Genomic DNA, 13,768 nt, shown 5'->3' on the forward strand with positions numbered 1-13,768 from the left:
TGCAACCAGCACTGAGCGGGAGGGGGCGGGGCTTGCTCTGCGGACCTAGTGCTAGCGTGAGCTCCGCCCCCATGCTCAGACCCCGCCTTCAGAAAGATATGATTGGACTAGAACCGCGGAAGGGCAGGGCGTCCTCGCGCGGCCCTGGGGGTCGGGCAGAGGCAAGCACGCTGATTGGCCCTGCAGTGGATTAGGTCATCGCTAGCAGGTTCGGGCGGCCCGGACGCCGGCGGGTCGGCTGAGGCTTCTGTGAGAAGGCGCTCGAGCCTGCTGAGCAGTGAGCCGCAGAGGAGGCGGGGAGGCGGTGGCCGCGCTCGTTCGCTTCCCGGCGCCGCCGAGGGTCCGCCAGCCGCGCCTCCAGCCCGCGTGCCGCTCGGTGGCTCAGCGCAGGAGCGCCCGCAGTCCGGCTGAATCCCGGCTGAGGTCCAGAGTCTCCGGCTCCCTCTGACCCCGCGCGCGGGGCGAGCAGGCGCCACACCTGTGGATTGGCCGTCGTCGCGGGTGTCCGCTGAGCAGCGCGCGAGGCGCGTCCCCTCAGCTCGGCTCCACGGGCAGAATGGGGCTCCCGGCGCTGGAGTTCAGCGACTGCTGCCTCGACAGCCCGCACTTCCGAGAGACGCTCAAGTCACACGAAGCAGAGCTGGACAAGACCAACAAATTCATCAAGGAGCTCATCAAGGACGGGAAGTCGCTCATTAGCGCGCTCAAGAGTGAGTGTCCGGAGCCACGCTGGAGGGCTCGGGGCGGCGGCATTCTGCTCTGGGTTGCCCGCGCGCAGCCCGCTTTCACCCCCCCCCCCCCCCGGGCGCTGAGTGACGGGTGTCGAAGCTCGCCTCGGGCGAGAAAAACGTGAGAAAAGAGCGAGACAGTTGCCTTGGAGGCGTCTGGCCAACCAGTCCTCGGCATTCGGGGACAGCCGGGAGGTGATCAATCGGGGTGGCACTGTGGACAGGGTGGGTGTGTGCGACACAGGTGTTTTTGGCCTGAGGCCAGAGCGGCCAGCCTGCGGCAGCCTGCTAAGAAACCCATCGCTTCGACGCTTCCACGGCTCGGTGTCCTTAGGGGGCGAGTTGCTCACCCCGGGTGCCTAGCCGGTTGCCCCGGCTTGGGAATGGAACATACCGAGGGGGCGCTGCCCATCCCTGGGAAGAGGAGGGTGGCGACTGCTTTGAGCTCTGCACGAGCCCTGCATGCAGCTCCAGCCTGGTCCGGACTGCCGGGTTCTCTGCGTTGGAGTGATTAGGTTAGCTATATTCCTGGGAGCATTGACAGTCATCCCTAGACATAGCAATGCGGTGTACGTGTGCAGGTTTTGATTCTTGTGCTTAGCAGAAGGTGACAGGGGTGGGAGTATAGAACCAGAGTGTTCCTTTACTCTAAACTGTGGGCGAAGGTTTAAAAATAGAACGAACACATCCGTCTTTCTCCTTCTCCCGCTCCCTTGCTCTCCCCCACCCCCACCCCCGCCCCTTCGGCTATCCTTGAAAATTCAAAAGGCTGAGAGGGGACATCCTCAGCCTTCGCGCAGAAAAGAGAAGTTTAAGCTCATCTTAAAGGTCCCTGAGATTCTGGGAAGCCATTTAAAATTTTTCCCCTTTTTTTGTAGAAGGTGTCTATGTGTATTAAAATTTTCGTGCCACCTAACTTTTGCAGAGCAAGGCTAGAGTTTCTCTTTATGGTCAAATCCAAACATTCTAGGGTTGAGCACCTTGCAGGGCGAGAAGGATACCTTTTCATTGGGTTCATTTTAAAAATAGTTCAGGCGGTCTTTTCATTTTGATACTCAGGAAGTGGAGGCGGATAGTGGAATTGTCTTGACTCTTTACTTTTCCTGTCTCTGTGATGGGTTCCTAATAGACGCTATCTTTCTGCTTAGAATGGTTGCCTCACCAGAGTTGGGTCCTAGCTGTGAGAATGATCCCCAGAATGGTTCTTTAAAGAAAAGCTTAAGGGCCAAGATGCCATTTAGTAAGCCTGTTGCTTTGAAAATGGAAGGGCGAGAGGATGGAATGTCAGGGCAAGTGCCAGACTTCTGGGGGTGAAATAAAAGCGCCAGGCTGACATCAGGAGGCTTGCCAGGGCAGAGTCTCTACAGGAGGCTGTGACTTACCTGAGTGGGAGGAACAGCTTCTTCTGTCAAAGACCAGGGCCTGCCTTGTTTCAGGGAACAAGTGTCCTCTAGTTTGAAGTAAATTTGGGGTCCATTTAGAAGTTGGGTCTGTAAATTTTGCTTGACCCTTATGCTTGCTTGCTTGCTTTCTTGGAAACAGGGTTTCCTTGTACTCCAGACTTGCCTGGAGCTTATCATCGCCCTGCCTCAGCCTCCCAAGAGTGCTGTGATTAAAAGCATGCTCCATACCATCATGGCAGACCTTAGGCTAGCTTAAGCTGATCCTCTGCTTCACTCAGCAAACATCGCAAATGCCTCCTGTTTCCTGGGCATTGCAATGGATACCAGGATGTAGCAGTGATATTTGGCTGCTCCTATGACTAAAGAGACACAAAATTCTGTGGCAGCCACGGCTTGTTTGTGTGCTAATCTCATGTATCTCTCTTGATTTTGCTAATGAGAACACAGGCTTAGGGAATCACTAACTCTGAGCTTTTGAAGCTGCATGGTCTGAGATAGAAATGTAATTCTGACCAGTGTAGAACTCTCAGTCTGTTTTATCCTTCTTGCCCAGAAGGGAGCCTGCAGGACCAAACCTGCTAGAATTTGGACTTGCATTATATCTGAGCCTTGACTCTGAGGAAGGTGTGTTGGGTGACTGGCAATTTGTTTTTTACTATTTCCGAGGACAGTAAGCATCTTTGCAATGTTGGGATGGATTGGCTCTGTGACTTGGTTCAAAGACTTCTTCATTTTAAGATTGTGCCTCTCTGCTTCAGCAGAGTGTGACTGATGTGTCACACTGCTTTAGGCCTTGTGTTATCGTGAGGTGCCTGATGCTTTGTATACCATATTAGTTCCTGTGTAGTAATTTTCCTCAATCAGATCATTACTGTTAATGAGAAGCCAGTGTTTGTTCAGTACAGCTTAACAATAGATACATAGTTATGTCCACTTATAAAGTTAGCACTAGTTTTGTTTTATAACTAGTACTTCTACAGATCTCTGGCTTCAGATTTGCTTTATCTATACATATAATCAGAGGTAATAAAAATGGCCTCCAGGGGTTGGCAGAGTTTATCTACATCATTTTAATGTTATTTCTACTTTGTAAATGATGACAACAAGCAGCCAAGAAGTCAGAGACCTGTCCAAGGTAAGTTCAAGGTACTCAAATACAAGTTGTCAAATTCCAAAGACCTTACACTTACCCCACTTAATAAAGCAACATTGCTGTCATCTAGGTTAGCCTAAACTAGAGCCTCTCTCATGTTTCTTTTGAATCTGCTTGAGAATCTGCCAAAATCCACATAAAACGACACCTTAAAAACAAACCCCTTGAACTCCATCTGGTTTCTCCATCCCTGGTATGGACACAGAATGTAAGCGACAAAGCATGTCCGGACACACATAGACAAGGAAGAAAGACAGACACAAACCTTACTATTTAGAGAGTTCTCATTTGGTGTGCAGTTTTGTCAGTTCCCAGTCGTTGCTGATGGTGATTTGTTCTGACCTTTTGAGCAGTACTCAGTCACCCAGGACCCCTGCTTCTCACTGGCAGACCAGTTTTGTGTGTTTGAGTCTTGTTTCCCTTTTCATTCTGTAGAAGTGATAGAGGATGGGTGAGCGTTGGAGTTTCCTGGGTTCAAATCTTGACCCAATGCTTATTGATTATTTGACCTTACTACGTCTGAGCTCCTCCTTTGTAAATGGAACTAGTCACACTGACCTCTCATAGCCCAAAAGACACAGTGAATGTTAAAACAACAAAATAAAACCACCACCTCCAACGGCAACACTTGGAACATGGCCCTTGGCACCTCTCAGTGAATTTCATCAGTACTGCAGTATGCCAGCATTCAAGGTTGTCAGGACTTGGTGCTTCTGAAAGCAAAAGGGGCAGAGGTGCATGTTGCCAGCTCTTGGGGACTCCAATAGTGTCTGTTAGTCACTGATGGACACAATCCTAGAATTCTGGTAATAGTGTTCGTGTCAAATGTGGTTATGTGAACCACAAGTGGGGTGGTGGGGTGTAACATAGTTGAAAAGGAAGAACATATGATAGTCTCCCAATGTCTCTTGTCCCTGTCCTATTGAGACAGGGTTTCTCTGTTGCTTTGGAGCCTGTCCTGGAACCAGCTCTTGTAGACTAGGCTGATCTCGAACTCACAGAGACCCGACTGCCTCTGTCACCCGAGTGCTGGGATTAAAGGTGTGCACCACCACCGCCTGGCCTGTCTTTCTTGTTTTTATGAACTTATTGTTAGGTGAGGTTTCCATCTCAGACAAAGAGGCTGCCTGCCTCCCTGTCTGTATAACAAGCTTGCTGAAGGCAATGGTATTTTAGTTAAGGTTTCTATTGCTGAGATACCCCATGACCAAAAAGCAAGTTGGGGATGAAAGGGTTTATTTGGCTTACACTTCATTACTTTGCTATTTATCACTGAAGGAAGTCAAGGACAGGAACTCAAGCAGGGCAGGATCCTGGAGGCAAGGGCTGGTGCAGAGGCCTTGGAGGAGTGCTGCTTACTGCTTGCTTAGCCTACCTTATAGAACTAAGGATCACCAGCCCAGGGATAGCACCACCCACCATGGGCTGGGCCCTCCCCCCTCCCCCATTGATCACTAAATGAAAAAATGCCTTACAGCTGGATCTCAAGGATGCATTTCCTCAGCTACTTCCTCTGATGACTCTAGCTTGTGTCAAGTTGACACACAAAACCACCCACTACAAATGGTCTTCATGTGTGACTCTTGTGGACTTATGGCAAACCTAATGTGGTTTCATAGCCATGAAAAGCTGTCAGTCTGAGGGGTTTGGGCTTTGTTTCACGTGTTGACAATCAATTTCTGGATTTGTTGCTGGGGAATACCCCTCTGAACTTGACTTCTGCTTTCTGAGATAGAGTCCTTATTCTGACAAACTAAATGGGTGGGGCAGAAATGCAGTTTTTCAGACAGTGGTGTCACTGAGATGTAGTTCACCTTATCTTAGATAGCTTGCTCGTTAAGAACATCTAATTGCACGGTGCAGTATGTTCACGTTTGTGCAGCCATCATCAGCAGTCAGAGAACACTTTTGTCATCTCCAATAGAACCTGCTTTTACTACCATTCATCTGCCTGCTCTTCCCTCCAACCCCTGCAGCCCTGGCCAGCCACTGTGCTTTCTGTCTCCGTAGATTTGCAGAAATACAACCGCAGTCATTCAGGTGGCCATAATCACCTTTAGGTGGTAACCTAGTTCATGAACTGAATTTCAGATGGGGAAATGTTGAGTCAATAAACCATTCATTCTTGGCAAGATGGGGATTTAAATGGAGATGAGGGCACACTGATTTATTTCCCAGGGTCTGGAAAGTGTGGTCTGGTGTTTTCTGTCCATGGGGAGGGGCATGGATTCTACCAAGTTTTATGAGTGCGGAGGGAATAACTAGAACAAAACCAAGAATCCAGCCCTTCCAGTCTAGTTAGGTTGGGTATGTAATTGTGAATAAAGCCGTACTTCAGATTGCCCTTTACTGGAATGATAACGTTTTGACTAAATGAAATGAAAGCTTTTATGTTATATTAGCTGATTCTATGCTTTTTATGGACTTTCTTTTAAAAAGGGATGATGTGTCCTTTTCATTGCATTCCCAGATGTAACTTATCTTGAGATCTCTGTTCTTTCATTCCCATCATATTCTCGAGGTGATTTTTAACACAAAGAGCACATTAAAAAAAAGCCAGTGTCTTTCATTTTATTGAGCACTTAGTAAGTGCCTGCTCCTATGCCAAGGGCCCCCATATTGTGCCATGCTAACACCATTCTGCTACCGTTCTGTAAGACAGATATAGTTGTCCCTCTGTCTGGTGTGGGGGGGTTGATTCTAAGATTCATCTTGGATACCCAAATCCTCAGATGCTCAAATCTCTCTTCTGCTGTTGACATGTGACTTACACATAGCCTCCTGAATACTTTAGGCAGCTCAAGGTTGCTGCTAATACATAACATAATGTGAATGCTAGGGAGATAACAATACATACTGTATTGTTTATGCAGTGATGACAGAAAAATGTTTGCACGTGTTGAGCACAGATACAGGTTCCCCCACCCCACCCCCAAATATTTTCATACTGGTTGGTGGAAACATAGGATCTAGACCTGCAGATATGGTGGGCCTGCTACTGCCCTGTTTCTGCATTTCTGGGCTAACTTCTCAAAATTGACCTGGCTGGGAAGTTGTTGGCGATGGTCTGCTGGCCCTCCTCTAAACATTACCCTTGAGTATATTCAATAAAAATGCCAGTAGTGAAGATGCAGACTTCTTCTAGAAGGGGAAACATGCAGCAGGTGCTAGGCTAATTGAGAAGATCGAGTAGTGCTTTGTAGATTTCCAGCCCTGAGTAGCCAAGGCTAGTTAGTATTTTGTATTGTACTCTGAACTTTTATCTCCCTCATAGGGTGGAAGGGTAGAATAGGAGGGCGGATTTTCTGTCTTGTCTTTGTAAAGCATTGCTTTCTCTCTGGGAGCTACCAAGTGATTATCAGTGATTCATTCTTAATTGGGTAATAGAGCACTGAAAAGGGAGGCCAAAAACCTGTTCTTGGTCTGAATTGTTAAAGTGAGTGATTCGTCTTCTTTATTCATTAAAACAACAGTAAAATAATTACAAGTGTGTGTACTTTAAAACTAGTCACCTTTCCCACTTCTTTAGCATTTAACGCAGGTGTTTTCCCCCCATGGTGAGACTGAGTGCGCGCGCGCGCTCTCTCTCTCTCTCTCTCTCTCTCTCTCTCTCTCTCTCTCTCGTGTGTGCACGTGCGTGTGTATGTAGTGCATAGCATATCATGTGTCCCATTCTATCAACTCTCTGACTTATTTGGGGTTTTTTGTCGACCAGAGTTCAGTTCACAATTTTGTCTAGGCTGGCTGACTAGTCAGCCCCCCAGATCCCCCTGTCTCTGCCCTCTACTGCTCTGAGTTTATGGGTTCACATATGGCCACACTGGCTTTTGATGTGGGTGCCAGGGGTCTGAACTCAGCTCCTCATGATTGTGCAGCAAGTGCTCTTAGCTGCTGAGCCCCCTCCCTCCGCCCCGAGAACGAGCTGCTCTCGTATGACATAAACTCTCAGAAGATGTCCAATGCCAGATTGATCGGCTGAGCGGTAATTATGTTGCTCACAAAAAACCTTAATGGACCAAGTACATATGGAGTCAGGTAGCAAAAAAATTGTTCCCAATTCCTTTGATTTACTTAAGCAACTTGTGAAGAAAAGGAAAAAAAATGACTTTCCTAATTATTTGTAAATGGTGGTAATTTGTAATACTGACATTTGGAGTATTACTCATACAAATATAAACAACAGCTAATTAAATCCAAACAAGATTTTTTTTTAGTTTTTATATAACACTGACTCTAAAAACATCTTTGCATGCTTCTCTATTCACAGTGCATTAAACAAATTGCATGTGATCGCTAGTCTAACTCTGCTTGTGACTTAGAACCATCTTCCCACTGTTAAAGAATAGACTTTGCTCTTTAGATTTGCTTGGGGTTTAAGAACATTTGGGTAGAATATATACAAGACTCTCATTATATCGTAGAATGTCTGTTCCTTCTGGTTTCTCCGTTTTTTCTTTTAAGCATCTTTCAAAATCCTGGCATGTCAGTTACTGCCGATTTACCAATGTTGACTTTATTTTAGCTCATCGGTCCTGGCGGTTGAAGCTAGGGCTTTGCGCAGGTGAGTACACACCCATACCCTTGGTCCCTGGTAGGATATTATTCGTGAAAGTTTCCTGGTGGTGCACAGTTGATGGGCATTGGCAGCGCACTGTTTATTATATCATTATGGTTTCACTGTCTTGAAAACCCTCTATGTTCTATCATATCTTCTTTTTCTTCAACTTCTACCACCTATGGGCTTTTTCATTTTCTTCTTTCGCCTTTTCAGACTGTCAGATAGCTAGCAGCAGTCTGTAGCCTTTTTAGATTGCCTTGTGTCACTTAGTAATGTGCAGTTCACGTTCCTCCATGTCTTGGTAACTATTGGGTCTCATTGCTGAGTACCAAAATTTGTTTTTTCTCTTACCTGTTGAAGGACATCTTGATTGCTTTCAAGTCTGGACAATTATGAAGGAAGCCAGCATAACTATTTTGCTTGTAGACATGAATTTTCAGTTCATTTGCGTAAAGATCATGTGATTGTTGGATCATGTGATAAGAGTATGTATTGTTTTGTAAGAAATAACCAACCTGTCTTTCAAAGTGGCTGCAGCGTTTTGCATTCCCTCCGGCACAGAGTGAGCGGTCCTGTTGCTCTGTAGGTATGTGGTGCTGTTTTTGTTTGGACCATATAATAGGCGGAGGAATTCATGCTCACTTCCACTTTTTCCCCTCCAATTTTCTGGTGACATATTCCACTGAGAGTTCTTTATATGTTTATTTACCATTTGTGTACCTTCTTTGGTGGGATGGCTATTCGATTTTTCTTTTGCTCATTTTTCAAAACAGGCTTTTAAAATTATTGTGGTAAAATGTACATGGCAAAAAATTTACTGATGTAGCAGCTTTTAAATAATTTCGTATACTTTAGTGGGGTTGGGTTCGTTCATAGTGTGTGTACTGTCTGTGCTGTCTAGTTCCAGAGATTTCCCAGCATTCCAAGCTGAGATAGTCCAAATAACATAATGACTCCACTCCCATCACATCCTAGACCCTGACAATCTTTGTTTATTTGGTGTCCTAGGCATTTCTAGAGTCATACAACAGTTATCATTTATATCTGGCTTATTTTATGTAGTGTGATGTTTTCAGGGTTCATTTGTGTTAGACCAGATACTAGAGTTAGATTTCTTTTTATGACCGAGTTTCTTATTGTTAAATTTTAATTATTAGCAACCTCCACTAAGAAGCACGATTCCTTCTCCTGTGAAATCAGGGAAATGATTTTTCCTCTCCTTTTTTTGCTTTCCCTACAGAATGACCAGGAACACTTGCATTTGACATGCTAATTTGTCAAGTGTCTCCCAAGAACATTCCATCATGTTTCTATATATCCCTTTCAGAGCGGCCATTTGTTTCAGGTCAGCGTGCTTTGGGGGCGTGGGTATTTTTTTTTTTTAAAGCTCCACTGTTAATAATTTTCTTGACATAGAATTCAGCTGTTTTAGGTGGCTTGAGGAACAATGACCATAATCCAGCCGATGAAAACTGCTACCCCGAAAGCTTCCTCATGTTTGTTTGCAGGTGTCCCTTTCCCTGTGTCTAGAGTGGTTGTTTATGAGAATGGGAGCTAAGTAGAGTTATAGGTTACAAGGTCTTTATATTCAGGCTCTTTCACTTAGCATGTTGGTTTGAGGCTCTTCTGTGTCTGAGATGAGTTTCGGTCTTTAGCTTTTTTGAGTGATGCTGCCAAGAATGTTTACATACATGTCTTTATGTTTTCACCTCTAGTCTTGTGTCTTACCTAGGAGTAAAATTGCTGAATTATATGGAAAACATAAAGTTTGATTTAAACTCAGGTTTAAAGGAAACAGTTTAACTTTTAAAAGGCTGACAGGTCGTTTTCCACGGGAGAAGAGCCCCATTACACATCATCAGTGTGTGAGCCTCACCAACACTTCTATGGTCTCTTTTTGGTAGTAGCAAACTACTGGAGTAATATATCTCACTTGGTGATAATTTGGATTTTACTCATGACTAATGATGTTGAGCATCTGTGCATGCATTTCCCGGCTATTGGCGCTCCTTATTTGTTGAAATGTGTATTCTCACATATACTATGCTCTGTTTCATCCCATAAAACTTTTGATTATGAAGTGAACAGTAATTCATTTTATCCATTTGTCTTCTTTGGGGACTCTTCCATTTGCAACAGTTTCACTTGTATTTCAGGACCCGTGGGTTTAGGAGATTAGTATTTTAGGGGGCAGTGATTCAGCCCTCTGCTCTAAGTAGGTCAATCAGCATCTCTGCTGGTGGATCTCACAGGTAGGCATTCTCATCTTTAGACAATGACCCAAACCCCTAGAGCTGACAGAATTAGAAGATTGTTATGACAACAGAGCTGTTGGAGAAAGCAACTCCTGAAGGAGATTGTATTATCCTGTCAAGGCCATGGCATTCCCGAAAATTACCCAAAGGAGGGATGCCATTATAACCTTATAGTCAAAGTGATTATTTTAGATTTATACTAATAATTGGATGTTTCTAATTTTGAAAATCACAACTTAGTACATTTCAACTGATTATCTATCCATCCATCCATCTATCTAATCTATCTATCTTTCTATATATTTTGCCAGTAAAAAAACCTTCATGCACAAATTGAGAGATTGTATTCTGCTCTTGCCATGGATTTTAAAGCCTTGGACTCTGCTAAGGACTTTGTCAGAGAGTTAACAGCTACAGAAGTCAAGGGAAAGGGTCCCCAGTGAGGCCATCTCTGACTGGAGCATAGCAGTGGGAAATGAATTTGGGAGTCTGCAGCCTAGGTCATACATCTCCCGAGCGCTGGAAAAGACTTGGGGACTCATCCTCATTGTCATGGATGGCCATGGGCAGTTATTATATAATCCGATTTGTGCTTTAAAAGGATTATGTAGATCAGGTATGGTGGTGCATGCCTTTAACCCAAACACTTAGGAGGTAGAGGTAGGCAGGAGGATAAAAAGTTCAAAGTCATTTTTAGGTGTACAGTGAGCTCAAGGCCAACAGGGTTATGAGAGACAAGATAGTGGTACAAGATGGGACAAGGAGCCAATTAGGGAGCTGTTGGGATAGACATTAGAGCCATGCCACCTTGGGCCAGGACGGTAACATCAGGTGCTTTGTAAGGAGAGCCGGCATAATTTGTTGCTTAATTGAATGTGGACTGCCAGAGAGAAAAAGAGAAATCAGGGATGACTTAAGATGTTTTTGACCTGAGTTATGTGAATGATGCTGTTTTCTGAAATCAGGAACATTTCAGTAAGATTAGGTTTGGAGAGAAGATTAGTAGTGTGAGTGAATGGCCTAGTTCAGAGGCAAATATAGATGACACTGGTATACATAATTCATGAGTATATACTCACGCCAGAGAAGTATACAGAGTAAAGGCTTCCTCCCTCTCTCTTCCTCCTCTTTCTTCCCCTCCCCCTCCCTCTCTTTCTCCTTCCCCCACTTCTCTTTTTCCTTCTCTCAGTTCTGAGATCACACTCAGGGTTTCAGATGGTGGGCTAGGTACCCTACCTTTGACTTAGACTCACAACCTCGGGATTCTTTTCATTCATTCATTTGGAATGCTCCTTCTCACATCCATTTTCTGTGTATTATCTCTTAAAAATGGGATTTTACTATATAAATTTTTGTTGTACTTTTCCCATTACTTTGTTATCTTACTTTTGCTAGGTCAGTACATGTATACCCTGCATTCCTTCTGATTATTTAAGAGGGTTTAATTATTGGATTATCTCAGGTTTTTAGCTAGAGAAAGTGCCCGAGTAATCATTCCCATGTCAACTTTTGTGTGTATGGGTCCCAACATTTGAAAGATTCTGGATCTGTTTCGGACTCCAGTTTCTATAGGTTTTGTAACAGCCATTATTTAGGTCCTTTATTTCCCTGTAGCTAATTGGTTTGGTGCTTGTGAATATGTGCTAGATTATGTTTCTGAAGCTTAACTTTTTAGTTTAATTGGAAAAATTCTAAATAGGCTGCCCTTTGTGGCCCGGATACTGATTCTGAAAGAATGAGGTCCCCCTCCCCACCATGTGTGTGCAATGGTAGGGTGGGAAATCCAGGAATCCTTACTAGTCTTGGGCTTGTCTATATCTTTTCTGAGATGCAGGTCCTTCTAAGTACAATGGGAGATGAGCCTTACTTTGTCCATATTGAAAAGACTTCCAAACTCAAACTGGGGGGCCCAGCAGGAATACATACTTGTTAGGATGAGGACAAATAGCATTAGTAGCTAGAGAAATTATTTATAAATCAGTCACTAGGGTTTCCACATTCTGTAGAAACCCAGAGTGGAGGAAGAGAGGAAACAGTAAGGATAACAGCTTGGCAGTGGGGGCCAGAAGCTGTCACAGCGTGTTTATGTCTGGCTCGTTTCACCTTGGTTGGAAGGCACAGAATGCTGCAGAGTGTGAGTTTGGAGACCAGGCAGTTGCCTACTATATTTAGAAAGTGGAGATTCCTGGGGTTGGGTGGGGTGTTCATGTGCATGTGTGTGTGTTTTCTTTGCCAGATGGACAAAGGTTTGGGGCTTGAGAATTCTGGATCAAACCTTATTAGCTAGCTAGCTAGCTCCTCCGGGCCAACTCAGTAGCCGCACTTCGACTCCTGCTGCTGCCACACAGGAAAAGCCAAAATAAACTCTGTTTTGTATGGTTTGTAAAGATACCACAGGTAGGTTTCAATGCTCATTTGATCTTGCTATCATACTGACTTTTATGTTTACAGCAGGCTCGTTGGAACTCTTTGAAAAGATGAACTGGCATATCCCGGTGGCTGTAGCACTGGCACACCCTGTGGCTTTAGCTAGATTTCCAGGCAGCCAAGTTGAACTTTGGCTGTGTTTTTATGTCAAGGTCACTGTTGAGCAGATAGGGCCCAAATTGCAACAGACTTCTGGCTGTGTATCTCATTGTTACACTTGTGGGTCAGCTGTGGACAGAGGAAAATAAAACTAAAGCGACTTTTGTTCATGTCTGTTTCCTTGTCAGAGCTGATCTAAATAGTTAACACCTATAAATGGCACAGATCAAAAGACAAAAGGACTTCGAGTAATCCTCCAACCCCTGTGTCTCCATCCCCAATTCCACTGAAAGCATTTTGCCAGTGTCTTGGATAATTTTTAATGAAATTTATAAATGTGTCAGCAAATGTATATGTATTCATTTGTACACTTATATACACTTATGCATTTAGAAGGATCCCATATGTATTTTTTTGTGTCTAATTGTGATGTATGTTACATGTTCTGTACTTGTGCATGCATCCATCAAATGGATGAAGCACAGATTTTTCTAACCATTCCCCCATTACACAATTAGATTATTTCCAGTTGGGCTGGAGGTATAACTCAGTTGGTAGAATGCTTGCCTAGCATGCATGAAACCCTGAGTTTGATCCTCAGTTATGCATAAAACTGTACGTCATGACATTTGTCTATCTATGATCACAGTATGGAGAGGGTAAAGGCAGGATGACCAGAAGTTCAAAATTATTTTTAGCTATTTAGAGAGTCCTGACTAACCCCTGGACTACCTGAAACTTTGTCTATATTTGTCTATCTCTCTATACATGCACACAGGCATGTATATATAAACACATACATATACAAGTACATGTGTATGTAAACACATGGCACATACATACACATGTATAGAAATAAGTATAATACATACACATGTATATAAACATACTTATGTTTATATACAGATGTATATAAACACACATATGCACACACATACACATGCATTTAAAGATGTTCATGTACACATACACATATATGCATACACATATATGCTGTGAGGTACATACCTCTGGCATGGGAAACAGAAGTAATCAGATCTGTAGGATGACTTCCTACTGTGGAATTGCTCAGCTAAAAGCACTATGTGTATTTTCTACCGTGATAGATACTCTCAGGGAATTAGTCCAAGAAATTCTGAGTGAGC

General features: G+C 44.1%; 1 protein-coding gene across 1 annotated transcript in view; it reads left to right on the plus strand.

The window, feature by feature from the left end:
- Positions 1-214: 214 nt before the first annotated feature.
- The window catches only part of LOC121445596 (rho GTPase-activating protein 26-like), a gene marked incomplete at its 3' end in the record, with an annotated part of 152,582 nt that continues 139,028 nt past the window's right edge, over positions 215-13,768 (plus strand). Inside the window, exon 1 of the mRNA XM_041647741.1 lies at positions 215-710. Within this exon, the coding sequence (XP_041503675.1) occupies positions 557-710 (154 nt within the window). The remainder of the gene's footprint in view (positions 711-13,768) is intronic.

The sequence above is a fragment of the Microtus oregoni genome, unplaced genomic scaffold (assembly GCF_018167655.1).
Source record: "Microtus oregoni isolate MIOR12 unplaced genomic scaffold, Mior012 000220F_ref0000125, whole genome shotgun sequence".
Taxonomy (NCBI): Eukaryota; Metazoa; Chordata; class Mammalia; order Rodentia; family Cricetidae; genus Microtus; species Microtus oregoni.